General features: G+C 43.7%; 3 protein-coding genes across 3 annotated transcripts; 1 reads left to right on the top strand and 2 right to left on the bottom strand.

Annotated features, from left to right (window-relative positions):
• Window positions 1-1,135: 1,135 nt before the first annotated feature.
• On the bottom strand, window positions 1,136-2,947 carry MELLADRAFT_105917 (uncharacterized protein; the record flags this gene model as incomplete). The annotated part of the gene is made up of 9 exons (XM_007409204.1): window positions 1,136-1,198; window positions 1,285-1,417; window positions 1,505-1,693; window positions 1,778-2,025; window positions 2,104-2,179; window positions 2,246-2,428; window positions 2,553-2,623; window positions 2,735-2,872; window positions 2,945-2,947. 9 exons carry the CDS (start codon window positions 2,945-2,947, stop codon window positions 1,136-1,138), a joined length of 1,104 nt encoding a protein of 367 aa, XP_007409266.1.
• A 5,428-nt stretch (window positions 2,948-8,375) lies between these two features.
• Window positions 8,376-9,529, bottom strand: MELLADRAFT_105916 (uncharacterized protein; the record flags this gene model as incomplete). Its single annotated transcript, XM_007409203.1, has 3 exons — window positions 8,376-8,578; window positions 8,737-9,007; window positions 9,206-9,529. The coding sequence occupies 3 exons, from the start codon at window positions 9,527-9,529 to the stop codon at window positions 8,376-8,378; spliced, it is 798 nt and encodes a 265-aa protein (XP_007409265.1).
• Window positions 9,530-9,981: 452 nt separating this feature from the next.
• MELLADRAFT_105915 (uncharacterized protein) lies at window positions 9,982-12,802 on the top strand (the record flags this gene model as incomplete). Its single annotated transcript, XM_007409294.1, has 10 exons — window positions 9,982-10,089; window positions 10,616-10,674; window positions 10,970-10,974; window positions 11,264-11,610; window positions 11,674-11,979; window positions 12,027-12,101; window positions 12,162-12,242; window positions 12,314-12,397; window positions 12,457-12,569; window positions 12,634-12,802. The coding sequence occupies 10 exons, from the start codon at window positions 9,982-9,984 to the stop codon at window positions 12,800-12,802; spliced, it is 1,347 nt and encodes a 448-aa protein (XP_007409356.1).
• Between the last annotated feature and the right edge of the window lie 9,169 nt (window positions 12,803-21,971).

Here is a 21,971-nt window from a genome sequence, read left to right as displayed (position 1 = left end):
ATCTAGATCCAATGATAACTTGGTAAAAAACTTTAGCAGATAAAATGAATCTCTTGTTGCTGATTATCTCGAAATGCTCCAATTGAATCCTTACAGAAACAAGATTTTGTCATAAAAAGTGACCTAATCGCATGCAACACATGCGCTACCCATTGGGACTCGGGAGACACGTATCATGGTACAGTCGTTTTCAAAAAGCTTACCGCTAATTCACCGCCAAATTGCTCGAGTTTTGCGGGCAAGTTTCGGCAAGCTTTTTGAAAACGACTGTACCATATGTGGTCAGTTTTGTCGCACTGAGATTCCAAATCTCTTCGCATAACTGAAAGGATGAGCAACCCTCGCGTGATAATTGTTATTCGAGAGTTTTGGGGAGACACAAAAGAAATATGCTTGATCTCTTTTCAACCACAGGGTTCTTTCCTATGAATACAGTGGTTAAAAAGGCCAACAAGCAGGATGAAGAACAGAGTGCGATGATTTCACTCTTCATGTCCAAGAAGCCGGAGTACGGTTAAGCCCCGTTATTGTGGAACTGGGCTTGCACAAAAAATGTTTCCCAATATTTAGGCATCGAGTATGAGTTAGACTGCACCATGTTGAACTATCAGGATATCTCAATCCCAACTTCATATCACAGGGCATGTTAGTCACTATTTTTGACGGGACCACCTCGTCAGGTGTGACGGTCGGTCCGACTCAACGCATATACTCATTCCTTATACCTCGATGGTGGTCTCAGCTTGGTAGTTCGATTTCAAGTGAATGATTCTCCTGATAACATATCGTTGCTGCTGCGATGTGACTCCTTGGACTCTGGTCTCTGTTTCAATTTAAACTCTTATAATATCAATTGCTTTCACACATCAGCGGTTTACATAAGAAACAAAGAATCAACGACTACAACAAGTAAACAACCTCGAGAGGGGTAAAATGAACAGTTCAAGCCGATCATCTTTGATGGTCAATCCAAGATAAACATCGGTAAAACGAATACGTCTGAAGGAAGAGATTATGGTGATCCTAGGTTCTTCTTTTTTGCGTCGCAACTATCAAGTTACTGATTTTATAAACCTCTCCTCGAAAACACAACTGTTGCATGTCCTACAATATTTCTGTAAAGCCATCTTCAAGTTCATTTGAATCCGTTGCGTTGTCCATACGCCTTGCTTGCATATTGTCCACCTATAACAATTACCTATGTGAAAGGGTGCATTAGTCAAAAGTCAAGCCAATGTCAACACCACCTTGGATTTTATCTTAGCAGATCAACTATCAACTCACATTTTGGGGTTCTTGGTCTTTCCCTTCAAAATGGTCTTCAAGAATCTTGCGGGTACCTTCTGCATAGCGAGCTTGAGCATCAAGGGTAGTACCTGAGTAATGAGCTGTCATCCCGTTTCCGGTCCCATGTGGGCTGGTTTCATCAAACCCGAGATATGTGTTTGTCATATTAGCACCTCCTGTTCTATAAGATCATGACTCAGACATTGAATTCGCGAACCTTTTCATCTTTCTCCAAGGATGATCCACCGGAGCAGGTTGTATTTCCCATACATCTCCTGCGTAGCCAGCTATATGACCAGACTCAAGCGCTGCAGCAACATCTTCTTTCACGGCCAAAGCTCCTCTGGCCGTGTTGACAATCCAAGCACCTTTTTTCATCCAGCTCAGGCTTTCTTTGTTCAAGATTCTGTTTTCCAAATCCGTAGTGGTCAGCCATGATGAGACGATAGATATGGTTCATATATGTCGCCTGAAAAAACTTATAACTTACCCTCGGGTTTCTTCGTGTAATGGACAATTAATTGTAAGGACGTCCAACTGACCCAGAAACTCTTTAAGATCTGTGACACGTCGCGCATTTACCTTCTTCTCCAGCTCAGGTTTTAGTGGTTGGTAGTCATAGTAGAGAAGCTCAGCGCAATCGAAGGGAGCAAGCCGTTGAAGGACTCTGTAGCCAATCCGCCCCGCACCCAGGGTTCCTACCACTTTTGATTCAAGATCGTACGCATTCGAAGCAACCTGAGATTTGAGAAGAGATGATACACATTTCAATTCTGAAGGATTCGATTCGACACTTGGTTTATTTATAACACTCACTTGCGCTACATTCCAACCGCCACTCGAGACTTGTTCGTGGGCAGGCATATAGTTCCTGACTAACGATAGGATCATCCTGAAACCATTCCGTGGGACTCAGCACGATGTGATGGAATGGAGATAATCAAAGGATGGGACATACATCACCACATGTTCGGCGACGGAGACTACATTACTTCCACTCACTTCTGTTACTGTGATCTTGCGTTCGTTGGCAGCGTTGAGGTCAATATGATCGGATCCCACTCCGGCCGTGATACAGAGCTTCAAGTTTTTTGCTTTTGAGATCATCTCTCGAGTCAAGTAAGCCGGGTGGAAGGGAGTGCTTCAAAGATGATTTCAAACAAGGAAAGGCAAAGTAAAGTAAGACATCGAGTATAATCTTCATTCCAAATCAAACAAAGCAAAGTGATTGAGGAACAGTGAGAGTGAAACTTCAAAGAACTGACGTGATTAGAATATCAGCGTCGACGATATGTTTGGCGAACTCAGAATCGGGACCTTCCTTATCATCCGTCACCTATCAAAAGATCGCGACCGATCAGAGTTTTGTTATATATATCAACTCAAAAATCTTGCCCTGCATAATGAAAGGGATTGGTCAATATTGAACGTCTTCAAACAAGCTTACCACTAACTCGTGTCCATTTTCTTTCAACCAATTCTCAATACCCAACTTTCGTTCAATCGTCCCCAACATCTTGGGCTCTCGCTTTGCATACTCTCCTCCACTATAGAGTACAGCAAGGATCTTTTGTTTTGAGATTGGCTGGATAGAAAAGCATGCAGAAAAGATGTAAGTAATTTATCTTTTATAAGTAGAGCTGATAATACCAATTACCATGCTGCTTTGGATATTCTGATTTAGTGAGGACAGAAGTTGTTTTTAGGATTACTCAAGTCTCAAGCAGGTACGATTATCGATATATATAGAAGTTAAGAACCCGAGCTCTCTACCGAAAGCTGTGTATTAATCAGCTTTATTGCGGTTACGCGCTACAGCTGATATCGCACCTGCTGCGAGAATAACCCTTCCGTTTAGACTATCTCAAGATGATGTCATGGAGGCGGGGAATAAGTTATTATATACACAATGATGGAGTGGGATGGACCATTTGACTTTATTCACAAATTGGAAGAACTGAACGCAATTCATGAGGATGATCATTTGCGTCCATTTAAACTTGGCTAAAGCCGTGGTCGGACAAGTCGCTCCCGCCGACTGAAGTGACAGGGACTTTTATAAGTGGCTCGTGAGTATTCGAAACTTGCAGGGCATATCTATCGGAAAACGAGTTTGGAGTGCAATCCTACCCAAGTACCCAGCTCATTTATTTCAAGGTTGTCTTCGGGTCTTGGATATCAAGTGCATGATATGAAGCCGTTCAAACAATAGACCAGGCGCAGATTCCCGGAGTTGTCGTTACCACAGCGTGTCCTTTTCTCGTTTTTCTCTTTTTTTCAAGTTCTCGTCTCAAAATCGGGTCATTTATCAATTTGAGACGCCGTGCACAGTCCGAATAGCAAAGGTTTCCCTTCCCTCGTGCCTCACATAGTTTGGGTGAGGCACGTCATCATTCATTCATCTATGACTTTATAATGATCCTCCCCCCATTTGTCCGCATTTCCATCGCAGAGTGACGAATTGAAAAAGTGAATTTCTATACACCACGGGAGTGTTTCGTGTCCAAATTTGGCCCGGCTCGGTCTGACGTTGGTCGAGTCCTCTGGCGGCCGCAGGACGCGCACGCAGACCGCTCATCGCCAGCCAGCGGGCGGTCTCTGCCTTTCATGACCACATGCACACAAGGACGTGCTGTGGGCGGCCCGTGAGCGGTTTGCAGGCCAGCCAAATGACACCGACCCCGTTAGCAAAATATTAACGGGGCCGATTGTGGTGCGCCTTCCAGTTCTGAAGCATGGAGTCACATCAACCCATTGATCCAAGGCATCATCGCAGACAGACCACTTCACCTCATTCATGACCACCGAAACCCCCACTTCAACTCCATGTAAGCCACCACGCTTCAAACAGAGAAGGTGAAGTAGCTCACCCATCCACCGTCTTGACTTGCAGACATCTTGTGTTTGACACAACACAAGAGACCGACAAAATATCGATGCACCGCGTGTGGTGGCCACCTCATGCGCGTCTACAACACCCACATCAACTCTCAATCCCATAAAAACACCGTCAGGCGCCTTGTAGCTCAACAACAAGCCGACGAAGCCCTCCGTCAGCAATATCAAACTCCCAAGAGATCAACAGAGCGGACTCCAACTCCACAGGCTGAGGAGCCTATTGATCCTCCGATATTGTACAAGGATGACGAGCCGCCCACACCCCCATCACCCATGTCATTCCTCCGCACCTTCGATCCAACTCGCGCTTCTGGCTTTGACTTTTTGGACAACCCCCAGGATGCAGATGAATCCGATCACGAGCTCGATTTACAACAGCTTCGCAATGCATTGGAGACTCTTGGCGATCTTGAGGAAGACTCCATTGAGCAACAAGAACTTGACGAGCAAGCTCTCCAAGATGATATCGCCGGAATAAAAATTCAGGATTCCATGATGTGGTACCCATTCAAAAAAAAGAGGTGTGTCCGATTATAAGAGTGTGTTACATAGTAACTGATGATGTTTGCACCTGAACCAGCATGTCATTGCTCTACTTCTCATAGGTTCCGCTCGCTCCCTCCTTTCCCGGTCTCAATACACAAGACATCGCACCATTCTACGTATTTGCAGCCTCAAACTTCCTGAGTGGGGTGTTTTGAGGGCTGTGAGTGTCCGATTGAAAAGACAAATGGGACTTCGACTCAATGAACGCCTCAGTCCTTCCGGCACTCCGTTGTTTGGTCTTGACGTAAAAACAATTGTGCAAAACGTGAGTGAACTGTGACCTACACTCATATATCCGGCACGCGCTGATATATATTGTTCATCTGTTTGGTAGGAGTTGGCCAATCCGTTGGTGAGGCCACACATGCAGTTTCTCCCCGAGCTCGATGATGGCCCCACCAACCGGTTCTCTCAGTGTAAGAAGTGGCGTGAGGGGTATTCGTCCGACCTCCGTGTGCAAATGATTGAATCAAACAGCATTCATTACTACATATACGAACCAGTCCAGCTTCGGTCTGAAGCCCTTGTGGTCCCGTTGTTTTTCTTTCAACACAACGGCCGGTCAATGGCGAAGTGCATACCTGCTGTGGTGGAACAAGAAGCGCAAGAGGCGATCCTGGACGAGGATGAGGCGGATGAATATTCATACCTCAAAGTGATAATCCCTGATGATTGTCCTTTTGATTCGGATCAACTGTTCACTATCGATTGTGACCAGTTTGCGAACACTTTTGACCAAATAACATTGGACGGTGGCCTATTGCTCAAGGATCTGTGTAGACCGTTTGTCTACTGTGAGTGACATGTTATACCCGCATTTTCGGCCCTACCTACACACATCCTAATCTTTGTTTGCCTTTCCAGATTCCCATTCGTTGGCCCAGCCGGCTCATCCAATTGAGAACCCATGGAGGGCCAGAGCGAAAGGCAAAGTGATCAGACACGTTCCTCTTACGCTTTATTCAGACGACACATCCGGCAATGTTTCCAAAAAATGGAATAAGCATATGAGCTTATATTTCACACTATCGGGTCTGCCTCCTCATTGGAGTAACCAAGAATTCAATCTTCACTTCTTGGCTACTTCCAACAGTGCCTCGGCCCTCGATTTACTGGACGAGGTGGTGGATAATATAAAGTTAGTTTTTCATTTTCATAATTCTTTCGTATGGTCGTATCATTGTTGATATGTGTTTTTCAGTGATCTTGCAACCAATGGTTGCGTGGCTTATGACCACTCTCTTGGCGCCGAGGTCCTGGCTATGGTGGTCGTCCTTTGCCACCTAGGCGACTCGCCGATGCATGCCGAGATTTCGAATACCCTTAACCCTGCCAATACCCTCACCCCATGCCGTATGTGTGATCTCAAGGTGGACCGCGCCAAGGACAAGATGACCGCCAAGTATGTATGAGACTTTGTACACATTGATGAAGAGGGAAACAAGGTATTACATTACTTATGTTTTAGCTTCCGGTTATATGCTAACTACGATTCTTAGTCACTCCTACCTGCTCGTCAGTGGTTGACAACCAACCTGAGGATTCGAGAGCTCTGGAGTATGGCAGCACGTCCTCACACAAAAAAACACCACGATGACCTAGCGCGTCAGTATGGCCTGCGAGACACGGTTAACAATTTTTTTTACACCAAGGCTCACGAAGCTCATGCGGCTCTTCCACCGGGCGAGGTGGCTACGCTACTGGATCAATTGAACAGCAAGGTGGGAGACCACCTATTCAATCCAATGTTAAGGCTCAAAGGTTTGTGATAGGGTATCACTGAGCTTTCAATTCGTTCTTGCTGACATGTGTTCTTAATAATGTAAGGCTTTGACGGGCATAAGGATACACCAGTGGAAGTTCTCCATGTGGTATTGTTGGGAATCACAAAGAATCTATTCCAGGACATCATGGACAGTATGGGCGTCATGAAGCCAGGTTCCAAAAAGTACAACGATCTTTCAGGCCGATGGCGCTCCTTTAATACCAAGGGGTTGAATGTTCCTCCAATTCAACCCAACACGCTCATTAACTTTTATCAGAGCCTTGTCGGCAAGGAATTCCGGACGGTCTTGCAAACGGTGCCTTTCGTCTTATTCGAACATCTCACCGAAGAAAAAAGGCATGTGTGGACGTCGTTGTGCCTGCTAGCGTCATATATATTTCAAACCAAAATTGAAGATATGAATCAATACCTCGCGGAGCTCGATATGGTCATTGACTCTTTCCTCAAACAGTTGCTGTCTTTGAACGCACGCTGGGTCAACAAACCAAAATTCCATATGTTATTGCACCTTCAAGAGTCGATTCGAAGGTTTGGACCAGCATGTCTCTTTGCTACCGAAAAATTTGAATCATTCAACGGCGTGCTACGGAATGCTTCTGTCCATTCAAATCACCTGGCTCCCGGCCGCGATATAGGGAATACCTTCCTCACCGCTCTGATGTTGCGTATCTTCTTATCCGGTTCTACCTTTTGGGACCGCGAATTGCAAGCCAGAGTTCTTCCGGGGCCTCTTCTGCGGGATCTGTTGTTATCAGTGCCTGAATTGCATCAGGCCCTGGGCCTCAGGCCCACCTCTGAAAAGGAACCAACGGTGGTCGTGGGCGGTGAGTGTTTTTATTTCCGACTTAATGTTTTAACCTTACAATTGACCTGGATTGGCCATAATGTCATATTGCACAGCGAAATCGAAACATCAGGCTCCACCTCCATTGTGCTTACGACCAGCCCCGGCCGCCCATCCCCTCCTGCAATACGAAAGTGTTACGTTAGCTTCGGGGCAAAAGGTGGAGGTTAATGATTTTGTAATGGTGTGTCTACATAACTCTTCTATGATTGATTTTGGGGCTGAGATGTATGTGGACAGCTCAATACAGATCGTGTATTCTGCCAAGTACAATCCATTTGGCGCCCTGAGAACCTGTCTGACAAGAAGGCTCAAATTGTTGTGAATATGTGTGTTAAAGGGCGACTGGTACCATTTTATGCAATGCGAGAAATGGTGTTGACTAACGATATGAAGTCAGTGAATGTCATGGTAAGCCACTCACCACATCACTTACACCTAATATCGATGGCTCATAATGTTGATGCGCGACAGGAACTTGACCGAGTGTTGAATGTTCAGCACAATTGCCATGAGGCTCATTGCGCAGTGGCCTCCACTCAAGCTATCATGATTGAGCGGAAAGCTTCGTCTAAGAAGCATTACACGATAAAGCACAAGGAGTTTAATTCCTATGTTATGAACTCTGCCGCGCACTACTCCGGCGAAATCCATCGTGAAGTTTTGGACTATAATTTCAATGAAGTCACTCCGGCTGATTGGAAGGATGCTATCGCCCGCGGGGTTGAGGCATGGAAAGCCGAGGGGGCTTGTCTTGCGCAAAGGGGCAAAAGGACGCGAGGTGAGGAGGCATAACGTGGGGAAATTTGGATGGTGAAGAACTTTTGATATGTACTTGGTAGATAATGACGTATATATGTGATATCCATGCTACCACTTGTTAAAAGTTCATTCAATGAAATTTTATCACAATATTTGAATAGATATTGTGCACTGCACAAAAGCGGTCAAAACGAGATTCTCAAACTCTCATTTTGTGAAATTTTTGAAAATATGAGAGGTGGCTAAGTGGGATTAATGCAAGGGGCACCGGCAGTTTGATGATGTGACCGATAGCTGTTGAAGCCATCCGTTATCATTACGAGGCACAAAGATACATGAATAACCAAACACAATTGAATCATATGCTTTGACACCACAGGAGATTAGGCATAACATCCTTAGAAATCGCATGCACAACATATGGTCTGATTGAGACATCCTTAATCCTTGATGATCTGTAAAATAGCATCACCGTGACGTTAGAACGGCACTCGCAAGGCCTGCGCGAGATGTGGCCGATACGTCCATTCAAAGGAGGCGTTGAAATCAAATGTATGCAATGAAAATAATCAATATCTACGTTTTGACATCCGGTAAGTAAATCAAAACGCACCTTTAGGATAACCTAATAAGGCTTGATGGTTGCACGGATCCAAGCCATCCGCGCACGAGTTTTCAACACATCGCGATGACCAGGCTATTTGCGGAAAGGATGCAAACCAAGTCAGCATGCATTCTTTTGGAACATATGGAACGTGATAAGCACCAACCTCTTGCTCAATGTACAAAGTGAGCTGCTCAAGCGCATCATGGGCATGTAAGGCCAGGTTGATCACCCCGAAGTAATGAACGCCTACAGAGCCTTTCATGATCGCCAGGGCCACCTGATCCGTCATTATTTGAACTACGTCGTTTTTGGCCGGTTTGGGTTTCATTAAATAACGCTCAGTGTGGGTGAGGTCTTCGATAAGTTGATTGACATTAACGATCCACGCATCGACGTCACGATTGTGCTCGTCCAACCTGGCAAAGCTGGATCGTACTGGGGTGATTCCGGCGGTTCAATCGAGCATTTGACGGACCCGTCGAATTTGGTATTCGTTGGCCTCTTGAATGCCTTTGTTGACGGCACGACGGACGGCGTCTCGGTAAAATGAATTGTTCCTAGTCGCAAGCCAGGCTTCATACTGTTCGTCTCGATGCTGGTCTGCTCGAGCACGCCTCTCTTCGTACAAAGTGAGACTGACGTTGTCGCCATCGGAGTGGTTATCATCCATATCATTGGATGAGGGAGACTGGTTGCCCTCCGGGAAATCGCTGAGAGGAGCTTCTACGACTTCAGAGGCTTCTTGTTCTGATTGTACGACATGATGACTAGTAACAGCTTGTGGTTCAATGGATTCCATTATATGAGGCGTGAGGTGTCAGATTCTAATGAGACCGGAAAGGAGATGAGGAAGAATATGGAAAGGTCTGATATGAGAAATGGAGCAGACGTTGGCAAATCGTTCGATGGCACTTGGCACAGTGCAGGTTAAATAGGAGAAAAGAGATCTCTTGGGTGACACGGCATTAATCGGCGGAGCCCACTGAGATTTACAAGATATCAGTGCATAAGGTTCGGTGGGTCATTCATATCGTTGCATTCACATCACATGACAAATTTGATTTCCTTGATATCCATCACGGTCATATGCGTGAGATGGAAAGCAACAAATGAAAGAAATACATCGATGTGGGGTTACCACCCAAACTACATATCATATTTTATAAAAAGGGAACCATAGTATGCTTCAGCATTGATAAGGAGGGTCATGCTGTCGCCATAGGGTATACCCCAAGAACAAAGTTTTTCGGCATGGATATGCTCAACAAACAAGAAGAAATGAAAGTTATTGATTCCATGAGCCATCAAAATGGGATGAATACGTGCGATTTCGGCCACCGTGAATTTTGCGTAGCGGAGGTATTCACCCAAGGTTGATTTCTGGATGAAGTGCTGAAGGGCAGTGTAATTGAGCACCCCCCCTATAATACTGACTGCCTTGATTTTGATATCTAAAACGCAAGGCGCTCAAGTCAATGAATAGCTCGCTCGAACAAAGGGTGGACCATACCAACCTGGCCTATACACTGATTCCATGTTGCTGTTGCTCCCATCCGTTGGCGGCGGAACTGGCAAGAATTCTGACCAAACCGAACCATGAGTACCACATCACATTCATAAGGGGCCAACAGTACGAACCAGGTGAAAGTGATCGATCCTCTTGATAATCTCCGCTCGGGGTTGAGGTGGTAAGGTTTGGAGAAGAACCGGCGGTGACATGTGATGGCGATGGCGGTTGGGAATCCGGCACTATGAAAGTGTTTGGATCCTCCTCCTCGCTTGGTGAAATCAAAATCAAGCAAGGTTGGCGACGTAATACCTCAATGCAGAGAAGCTGAGCTGAGCCCATCCTACTTACTAGATCATACGGCGTCGCCCGTCATAGGCCAAAGAGCGTCCTTGTAAGGTGTTCATTTTGGGAGCGGATGTCGAAGTTGTCCTAAGGTCAGAGAGGCTCAAAGCAGTGTAAGCACGATCGCAAGACCACAAGTAGCTCGGAACCACGGTCATTCCAACCATGCCGTGGGGCCTGTCAAGATGCGCAGCTCTCTTGCGTTGATTAGGTCTGGTCCACCAAACAAGACCCCCTGTGCTTCTTGCAAACCAACTCCGAATACCCCCCAACGGCAGCACCCAACCTCAACTTCATATTTTCTGATTATCATCACATCTTACTTCCTTCATTTCAACACCACCGTTAACAAATCTTCAACTTGCAGACCCGTGACTTATCTCATAGAATGAGTAAGTCCTGGCTTATTTTCATCATTCCACGCTTCCTATCATTTCTTCTCATTATCCATCGCGTGGCATTCAGGCAATAATCAAGTCCAACCAGGAGGCTCACCGAGCCTTGGCGGAAGTCAATCCTCAAACTCATTGTCAGGTTCATTGAGCAGCCTGAACAACCACAATGGGCTTTGTAATCTTGCTGGTGCAAATAGCGCTGCTCTTTTGCAAAACCTCCTTCCCCGACGTCTCAACCTGGGTTTTTTGACTTCAATGTCATTTTTTTCCTTCTTCTTGCTTTAAGGGCTTAACCGCGCCACCACTGAACGTGGTGGCGTGGCTCCCAGAACTGGCAGTCACACCCTTACGGGCTTGCGGGCTCCCTTGAGAGGCACGATGTCGCCTGGATTGCGTTCAGCGTCACGCACTCTCCGGGATCGATCTCGATCACCAGTGAGCCGGGGTAACACACCTCAACGAGGTGGGGCTATGTCTGCTGGCATTGGCCTCACCAACCGAGGTGCGGGAGAAGTTGGAGATCGACTCCAATCTCCCATACTTGGAGCATCCGCTTTGGAATTTTTTGAAGGTATAGCGGAATCGGCTGGATTGGATTCCGAACATGCCACAATGGCTCGCGCCCAATGCGAGGTGAGTTCTCTCTCCGTATTACACCTAATGACTTACACGGCTGATGTTATGAGTTATCACTAGATGGTGGCAGATAATTGTATGATAGCTGAAACCGTCATTAACGCGCGTATCTTGATGGAGATTACCAAGCTTTTGAATCAGGTTGAGGCAGTGTCCAACCTTGCCAATAAGGTGGAAGAATTGTCCAATTTGGCCGAGAAGGTCAATGATGCCAACACCCACCTCCACGATCTCACGGAGAGTGTTCAGCACTTGGGTACCTTGGTCTCCCCTGGGGCCGCGGCTCAGCCAGCTGTGCCAGTGGTACCGGTTGTGCCAGGACGTCCGATCCTGCGCAAACGCTGGACCGCGTCATCTGAACTCTTGGTGAGTTTTCTAAGTTCAGTAGGTTTCTTATTAAACCATGGCCATAGGCTGAAAGATCAACTTGGCAGAACTTAATCAACCCGATGGCGTTGAAGTTCCTAGGCAACCACGATTTTCACACGGTGAGTATCCGTTGTCACTGTTTGAGCTCACTCACTTATTGTTTCTATGATATGTTCCAGCTCTTGTCAGGAATTCACGATTCCAAGACTGGAGAAGTTTTCGACCAAGCCGTGCCCGATATCAAGACTTTGATGTTCCAAGTGAGTGGCATGCGCTCGGAGAGAGACACATGAAGGATGTCTGACTACCTTTTCTATCTCAGATTTCACAGACCTGTCATACCCTTGCAGGTCGTAACAAGGAAGCACTTTGGGTGGCGAGCACTTCTCACATGCGAGCCCGGGCGGCATATCTGGTACGACTCATTTTACTATCTGAATTATGAGTGGCACCTGAAAAGCGCTGTCTTTGTAGCGTCGCGAAGCAGCTCGCATCTATCAAAGAGGACAAGGTTCCAGCTCCATCTGGTCCAACGTCGATCAGCAGCTTGCGAGGCTCCGAGCTGGAGGCGCGGATTATACCCTGGCGTAAGTTCCTTCGACACCATCTTGGGCACGGCCTGTGTGGTTAAAAACTCTCGCCGTTTGTTAGGTTCTATGACCTTATCTATAATGAAGACAGCACGGCTTTCACTGGCGATACATTCTTTCACGAGTTGAGAGACGAGGTCGAGTTGCGATTGCCAGCTGAAGCCGACGTCATTGCCGCCGCTGAACAAGGTCCCGTTGCGCTCTTGGCAGCAGCAAATCCGGGAGTATGAGGAGGGTGTGATAATGTATCACAACCATGATTGATTAAAATTAAGTGCAGATGTTATGTATTTGGGTTTCCGTCTATATGATACTTCCTGAATACCATCATTCTTGTACCGTCAAAGAAAGTTGCAATGCGTGTGTGTCACCTTTTTAGGAGGTTCACGTCTCTGATATGTGAACCGCGAGAGCTCTTAGACAGGGTCGGGTCTTTGCATGCAAAGACCGAGGGCCCTCGGTCTTTTTTTTTGTTTCAAAAAAAACCCCATGGGCGGTCCAAGGACAGCATCCAGTCTGCATTTCGCTTGCCCATGGGCCGTTTTGGGTGACGGCCCTGAGGACGCCTACCAGGCCGCGGACGTGTGGACCATCTGTGGATGGCCCAACCTGTCGCAGCCAGTGGCCGCCTGTGGGCGGTCCGCAACGGCCGCCATGGGACGGTCCAGACCCCTCCGTGGTGTACCTACATCGTTTGTTGCTATTGAGATCGTCATTATGCGCGATAGCGCTAACTTAATTAAGTCCCTCTAGGTCGAGCGAGTACGTCGAGAGAGGGACTTTTGGGCCATGGCTTAATACATGGTTTTGGGCGTGTGGGCCAATTTTTTTTGGCTGGGGAGCTCTTCAACCCTCAATAATTCCGTCCCCTGCCAATAAAGATCTTCTATACCAAGGAGAGGCCTTGTGCGCCTGCTTACTCTACACACATCAATGTAGCTTGCTTCTTAGCTGTTATGTAAGTACATCTATTGCAGAGTAATGAGAGGGCGGAGTTTGCAAAAAACACCACAATTCCTGAGAAAGCTGTCCAACATGTCAAATCCTCACACCAGGCAAGCTGGATTGTTACACAGAGCCCAATTTTTTATGACTGGTTTCTAGCGCTTTCTTAAACCTAAGAGAGAATCTTGAAAGACCCAACATATGTAGGTTGAGCAGGCACATCAAGCCTTTCTTGGGTGCAGAGGATTTTATTTGCAGGGGACGGAGATATTGAGGGTTGAAGAAGTCCCCAGTCAATTTTTTTTGGCTTCCACCAAAAATCATGTATAAGCCACAAGTCCCTCTCTTACTTGTGTGTCGACTCCAAGAGGGACTTGGTTGAGTTAGGCAATAGCACAAAAGTTGAATCTTCACCTTTTGAAAGTTGTTTGTAGTGCACATCTTCCCCATCTTAGACAACTTTCAAAAAATTGAGAACACTAAGGGCTATGGGATCGAGGGGTGCATGTGCAGCCATAGTTCTGTGAAAGGTGTTGGATTGGAATAACATGTTGTCCTTTCTTCCAACCTTCCTTGCCCAGAAAGCTCTTCAATTAAGCTACATCAATTGTTTTGTATCTATAAGAACCATTCCCAATAAACCCTAGTATGTTTACCACTAGCATAGAGGGAGAAAAATCAAAGAGGGATTGGTGTGAGGCAGAGAAAATGACCAGATCATGACAAATTTTTGGTAATTGGAACTTATCAAGGATTCAAGCACAACCTTTCAGGTGGTGGGTACAGCTTTTTCAAAATCTGGTGCACCAGTGCACAGAAATTTGACCCAAAATTTTGCCTTCCACCCTCTGTGCAAGGGGTGCATTGCACCCTCTCTTGAAATATTACCATTTTTGACTTGAGCTAATTGAAAACATTCAATATCTTATGAAATGTGTGTACATAGATCTGCTTTTGATTTTATACAAAACAGCAAGTGGAGTACACTAATAGTTTCAAGTGAAGAGATTGTCAGGACTCCAGGCTGCATCAGGGCTGTCTGGAATAACAACCACATTGGTCTTTTGAGGGGTACAAGATGGCTGACTCTACTCAAACTCTTGGAAATCGAGAAATGAGGCAATGAATCCACTCTCATTGGATCAATGGAATCCATCTGCACAAAAACTACATCTTAATAAATCACTGGTTCCTTTGCCATAACAAATTTATGATTAAATCCCACCTAATTCTTCTTCCCCCGGGGACATAGGGTACCTCATTCCCTTACACCTCCTGCATCACCCATTCACAGCCTCCAGGTTCACAAGCTGCTACATACCATCTGTTAATCAATATATGTATAGGGTCAATCAAGAAAAATCAAAAAATTATATCATTATTAGAAGAATTGAAGTTTTTAGGGCAAAATTGGGTTTTTTCATATTTTTATTATTTCATTGTCCAGAAATTATAAATTAATCTCATGTAATCATCAATTATGTAAATTATAGTGATTCAATTTAAAAATAGTTGAACATTATCAGAAGAAAGAAAGAGAAAGAAATGTATAAAAAAGTCAAAAATATGGTATGAGAGTTGGAAAATGGTTTTTGGGTTATTAGTATGGGATTTAAAGGTGCAAGAAGGTTTGATTATTACAGAGGAAGGTCACATTAGTCATCAAAAACCTTAATCATGAGAATTGTCAAGGGAGGAGTGAAGTTCTTCAAGAAAGAGGAAAATTCAAGGATGGTAAACAAGGGTACTACAGGATTAATTCCTGTGTAGTGCTGTCATTGTGGGATTTATGACACCAAAAAATTTTCAGATTGGTTTTATAGTTATTCTTATGATTGGATTGATTCACGATGATCTCATGATAGAAGAGAAATCAATATTAGATGAGAACAGTGCTGAAAATGATCAAAATCCATTGAAATTGAAGGTTGTCAGCTAATTACATATGTCAAAACTTGTCAGATCAGGATGAGTCATAGTTCATTTGAGGCGGAATAATTTGTTTCATAATGTACAACATTCAAATCAATATCAACAGAGGTTTAGTGAAAAAGTTATGAGGAAACAAAAGAAATGGTGTGAATCTTGAATTTTGCGTTTACATATACACATGTACAAGTAGACCCAGAAAGTATACATCACCCTGTGGTGATCTTTTGGCCCCAAGGGTGTTATATCTTTTCCGTGTTGTACAGCTATTTTATTTTATGTTGGTCATCAAGAAAAAATGAAAAGTTCAAATGGGAGTTTTTAACTGGATTCAAACACAGCAACCACTGTATTGTTCAATTGATCAGTTTCACAGCTTTAATCACGGCAAACATCAATAATAATGACATCATAAGGTTAAATCAGAGAGATTTTGTTGGTTTTTGACGGTTTTTGTTGATTTTTGAAGTTGTTAATCGTTGTATTGGTGTTATATATTATCAAATGGAGGATTTGAGTGTTGTTGTTTCCAGTTTTTCTTTATCATTTACAACATTATCAATTTGTTTATCTTTGTAAACTTATTTAATAGTACCTGGTCACTTAAATACACCCTTTATTATTGCTATAAAGAGAAATTCACCTTAGTGTTGTAGTGTTTTGACTTATAAAGTCTTTTGGGAATAATATCAAAAGGATATTGCACTATTTTCTGTTAGTTATCAGACTGGAATAACACTATAAGTGTTGAGAGTTAATTCAAATTGTGCTTTTTTCATATAAAAACCATGCCTTTAGTCCTTTGAGAGTCAAATCAAGTGGCTTTTCTCTTTTGATACTTATAAATACTCACTTCAACACAGTTCCCCTTTTTGATTTTCTTGTTTTAGGAGGGTAGTCTTTAGACATCTTCTACTAGTCTTTATTTGGTAGATTATCCCCTTCACGCTCTGTATAACTGTCAGCCCTGAGCCCTGATTACAGGACCACAGGCTAACAGTACCACATGTAATATTATATTATTGTATAAATCCATAAGTAGATCTCAGTCTCAGTGTCAAGAGCCACATAAAAACATGTGCATAATGTATTGAATATGTAACAAACCTAACCCAAACGTCAACCACAAGTGAGACAAGAATCACACAGAATCACACGCCAACCACAAGATGACACTTGACCCGTGAATATATAAACCTCCCTTCTTCCCTTGATTCATCCCTCATCTTTTAACGCATCACAACATCAGAATCACTTTATACTCAAAATCCTCTTAAGGAGATCCTTGAGTATGTGATTAGTTGTGTAGTCTAAAGACCAAAGTTGAGCATTACGGGTTCTATTACTGGGCACCCTGGTATTGATTCCTATGAGCCTTGGGCCATCATATCCTCTGCAAATGAACCATAAATCAGCAAAGATTCCTCCCTTACCCGGAGTCTAAAGTAGCCTTCAGGATCTTTGGCTTGCCAAAGTGTAAAGCCTGCCCCTTGCAGTCTCACAAGTTAGTGAGACGATTTGAGAACAATAGGGCTTTATTGCAGCAAATAAAAATACCACAAAATAGAAGTTAAACAACTAAACAAGAATAAATCAGCATTTATTAATATCATAAGAGATTAGCAGGATTCATTTTATACCTAAACAAGATCAACACAGGTATAACTTGGTGATGAGTAACACACACAGGATTATACAAGATTCCTGCTAAGTCTTTATTATAAGAGAAACATTAATATTTTGATATTCTTTTTGTCACTTCAATAAGTCATTCATTATTCACCTTTATACTTTGGCTAGGTAGACGGCTCCTCCTGGGTTTGTATACTATCAACGAGATGGGTGTTGTGGTGATCAAAAGTTGTTATAAAGATTTATTATAGAATGATTGAAGAGTTTTTAGAGAAAGAGATAAATCAATAACTGATGGAAAAGGAAATTGAATTTGTCAGAGAAACTTGAGAAACAACACCATGAGCGTATCACACGTAACACCACGCACAACACTAACACTATTTGAAATATACAAAATTAGAGAACCATGGAATGTTCTATAACATTTCCATCATTAGTAAAAGTATTAGAAATCTTGATTATAATGACAACCTTCTTTTACATAATTATTTAGTAAGAAGGTTGATTTCAAAATGCAACAGTGAGAGTGTACTATCTTTGTACTACACCAGGCAGGGGAGGCTCTCTCCCTTTTCCCTTCCTCACATTGAATTTTTGTTATCAAACCCCACCACATTTCCCTGCTCTATCCTACCAAGCTGTTAAGTTCCTCACCTGTCATCAACCTCATCTTATGTATGGGAATTCCACCCCCTATTTTGGAGATTCTTTGGCGCACCTTTTGACACACCAAATGCACTGCACCACCACCTGACATTAGGCACATTATTCTCCTGAATCCACATTCACTGTTGTGTATGTAGCATGAACTTGATCAAGTCACTCTTGTCAGACAATTTGAGTGGATAGCTCCTATTCACTGGTGCTTTATGCTGATTGAGATCAGGTCAGTGTGTTAACAATGTCTTGGTAGATGGCCAACAACACCTACTCAAATAGTGCTGAGTTTTAGCACTCTACTCCACAGACTCTTAGGTATGCAGACCTTAGTGCTAAACTAAAGGCCCAATGAAATATAGAAGAAAAGACAGTTAAAAAACCACAATATAAGATAAAGTAATATGATGTACCTGTAAAGTAAAGGTGGAGGAAAAGTCAACATAAGAAACTAAAATGTTTGAAGATTGAACTCAAAGCAAATATCTAAAGGATGTTCAAATTTATTGGTAACACATATCAGTATTATAGCTTGTAAAATGTGATGAATGACTTACTCTCTTTTTGACAGATGGGGAAAGAGAGTCTGCCTTTGAACACAAAATATAATAGGTAAAACTAAGCGGGAAAACATTGGGATTTCATGATTGTGATTACTTAGCAAAATTGAAACATGACACAGCACAGCACATAACACAAATAACTGTGTACGTATCATGGTCTTGATTGTCTGTCAACAAGATGTTATTTTTGACCTAGTAATGAATAACAATTGACCAAGTGCCTTACTTCAACATACCAATAACAGTACTCAAGGTAAAAAGGTGGTTTCTGCCTACTTGAGAACCTAGAACCTACTTTATTGTTTTGGCGGTGATTTTTTTTCTAAGTATGTTTTCCGTGATCGGGTAGCTTTGTGGACCCTTTTTCTACTTTAAAGATACCTTTGGCCTCTGCCACACACCTTGCATTGGCCTCCGGCAAGAACTGTCCGTAGATATGGTTCAAGCATCTGGAAAGGTCCTATCTGTCATGTATCCCACCTTGGAACCTCAATCCTCCTCCATCTTACGTCAGCTTACACGCCTGCCTTCACCTCAAGATCATGACAACCTTTGATTTGAAAATGGTTGATTGGTTTTTGAAACAATCAATTGTTTCAACTCTCACTTTCTACAACATAGAGTTGCACTGGGCACTCTCGACTCAGGCTTCTGTTCATTTGTACATCAAATTTTCATTGCAGAGACACCCAAAAAAGAAAAAGAAACACATCACAACAAAAACCTAGACCGAGCAATTGTTTTTAAAAACAATCAATCATCACAACTTGCATGGGGTTAAGGATGATCATACCAAAAAACCTTTTGAACAACCTATTGTTTCCAAAATCAATTGTTTTTCACAACTCTCAAGACTTTAGAATTGAGATTGTATCTGTTAACACTTCAGGGTTTGAAGGAGTTGATTGAAAATAAATTGACTAGTCCAGCAATACTTCTTATCAAAATCAAAAGAATTAGAACCGAGTTCTGACTGATTTAAATCAAATTCATCTTCAACTTGATGATCAATCGGTATACCAAATGAAAAGATTGTAGTCAAATGTGGTAAGTCTAGAATTTGTTTTATTAAAAGTTTGGAATGAGTAGGTGAATCAATTGAAATTTGTAGTTGAACAGGGATATGAGTTTGTGAATGATAAAGGGTTTCCTCTGGAATTGAGTTGTTGGTGAACTTGGAGAGGGAGACTGAGGGTTTGAACTTTGCAGAATAGGATGGTGGTAGTGGTTGAGCCAACAAGATGAGTGTGAAATGAGGCAACCAGCACGGCAGTATGAAGAGTGCTCGCCTACTTTTTCCGGGTGGTGCCTAGTTTTTGGAAGTAGGTTTCCCTAGGTTTCCAAACTAGGCAGAAACCACCTTCTTACTTTGAGTACCGTTAATGTTTTTTGTCATGCCTGTGTGTGAGAAATGGTGGGGTTCGGATTGGGGACAGCCTAATCAGGGTGGTGTATGCCGACATAGCAGCAAAGGGTTTTACGACCCTCATGGCACTATAGCTCAGTTGGTAGAGCGCCTGCTTAACATTGTGTTCGCATGTTGTCCTGGGTTCGAGCCCCAGTGGAGTCATACCTTTTGCCAGCTCACACAAAACCTCAGAACAGATGCCAGTGCTTTCTGCACAGCCAACAAAGGCTCCTTGGATTTGGAGAATCCAAGGTGTCCTTGGATGGTGATAGCTTGGAAACACAAGTTCTGATTAAATGACCTGAGGGAATCTTTGTGGGCAAAGAAAGCCTTGGATTGATTCCTCAAGGGAATGTATACCCAAGGATTACAAACCAAGGTATCTTTGCCAGAAGTGCTGTGGCTTGATATTGAAAATCACTTGCAAATGAATTCAATTGTGCCATTCCAGGAAAAACCTGAGAAAAGGTTTCCAATAGGATTGTTGGCTGTACTACAGCCTACAAGGACCTTACCTGTGCTTGCGTCAATGACACAGGACTATCTTTCAATTTCAGCCACCACTTGCTGTGTTGACCCGTCCTTTCTGTTGGCTGCAGATGTGGCTGCATCTGGACAACGTCAAAATTGCTGCGCTACACACAGCAATATGAAGGGTCATAGATAGTGGTGATATCTACCACCATCTTGTACATCCTCTATGCACCACTATCACAAATATTATGACTCGTGAGGTGACTTGTCAAGGGACTAGATGGAAAGATGCTCTACAACCTATAATGGTATTGCAACATGAGGATAGGTAAAACCTCTGCACTCGACAGATAAGAGCGCCTGGGGTTACAGTACAAGCATACACAGATATAAGCATAGTCCTGAATGGGCTCATAACAACAAACAACCCGCTATGTCTTTTGTGTAGGGGTGCGCATCAGGCACTATCACAGGGGCAAAAATTGATGCTCACAACTATGTGAGCGTTGAAATTTTCCTGTTTTGTTCCCATTCGTTTCCAATTTGTTTCCCATTTGTTTCCCATTTGTTTCCCTTTTCTTTCTGTTTGTCAGCTGATTACGTGATCATCAGGAACTGAGCAGACAAACTAAGCCTTCCTCAGCATTTATTCCTGAGCAAAGAAGTCTGAGGAAGGGCTGATCCTGAGCGGCATTCCCTGGTTCAGTAAGGTCCAAGGGATGCCACCAATGTATAGCTTAGGGGCCGAGCTGAACTGAGTATTTCCTTAGCTAAGTCTCTGAAGTATCCCCCAGATGGATCACAGAGCGCCAAGCTTGCCTCAAGCTTCATGGCTCCGGAATGAAGCCTGAGGCCCGTCTGCTCGTTCAACTGAGCTGCTCAGTTATTCCTCAGGGGCATCCCTGAGATCAGGAGGATTTCACTGCTCATTGGATGAGAGGCTGCTCAGTTCTTCCTCAGGGGCATCCCTGAGATCAGGAGGATCCGGAGGATTTCACTGCTCATTGCATGAGGGGCTGCTCAGTTATTCCCCAGGGGCATCCCTGAGATCAGGAGGATCCGGAGGATTTCACTGCTCATTGGATGAGGGCCTGCTCAGCTAGTCCTCAGGGACATTCCTGGCTGGATCAGAAGGATCCAAAGGATGTCACTGAGTATTGGCTGAGGGGCTGCTCAGTTGATCTCAGCCCCTCAGTGTGAAAAACTTTATCCAGGGATATCACTGAGGATTAGCTGAGCAATGAGCAGATAGGATGACGCTTTTATCAGGCTTCATTCCTTAGCAAGGAAGTCTGAGAAAAGTCCGGCCCATCAGTGATCCAGTCAGGGGATGCTACTGAGTATTTGCTGAGCAGCTCAAATGGGACGCCCCTGGGCAGGCTTCTTCACTGAAAAATGAAGCCTCAGGAAGGTATAGTTCATGTGCTCATCTTCATTTTGAACAAATTTCTGAGTATTCAGTGCCTCATGAGCTGATCCTGAGTACTCATCGGGAATCAGTTATTGCTCATCCAAGATGGAAATGAGCCTTCTCAATAAATGTCAAGTAAAATATGAGAACCACAGGATGATCACCTGAACACAAACAAAATTGTGAATTGAATCAATCTGAAAGAAAATGAATCTTTTTTGGAGAATTCCAAAAAGTCTACAACGCTCACATGTATGTGAGTATCTATTTTGGCCCCTGTGTATGAGGCACTACGATACTGACTCACTAACGCTATCATAGCGCACACACAATTATTTTAAATATGAACATAGAATATGATTAAAAAGCATTTAGAT

This window comes from Melampsora larici-populina (genome assembly GCF_000204055.1).
Source record: "Melampsora larici-populina 98AG31 unplaced genomic scaffold MELLAscaffold_15, whole genome shotgun sequence".
Classification (NCBI taxonomy): Eukaryota; Fungi; Basidiomycota; class Pucciniomycetes; order Pucciniales; family Melampsoraceae; genus Melampsora; species Melampsora laricis-populina.
This window is presented reverse-complemented; position numbering and strand designations above follow the sequence as displayed.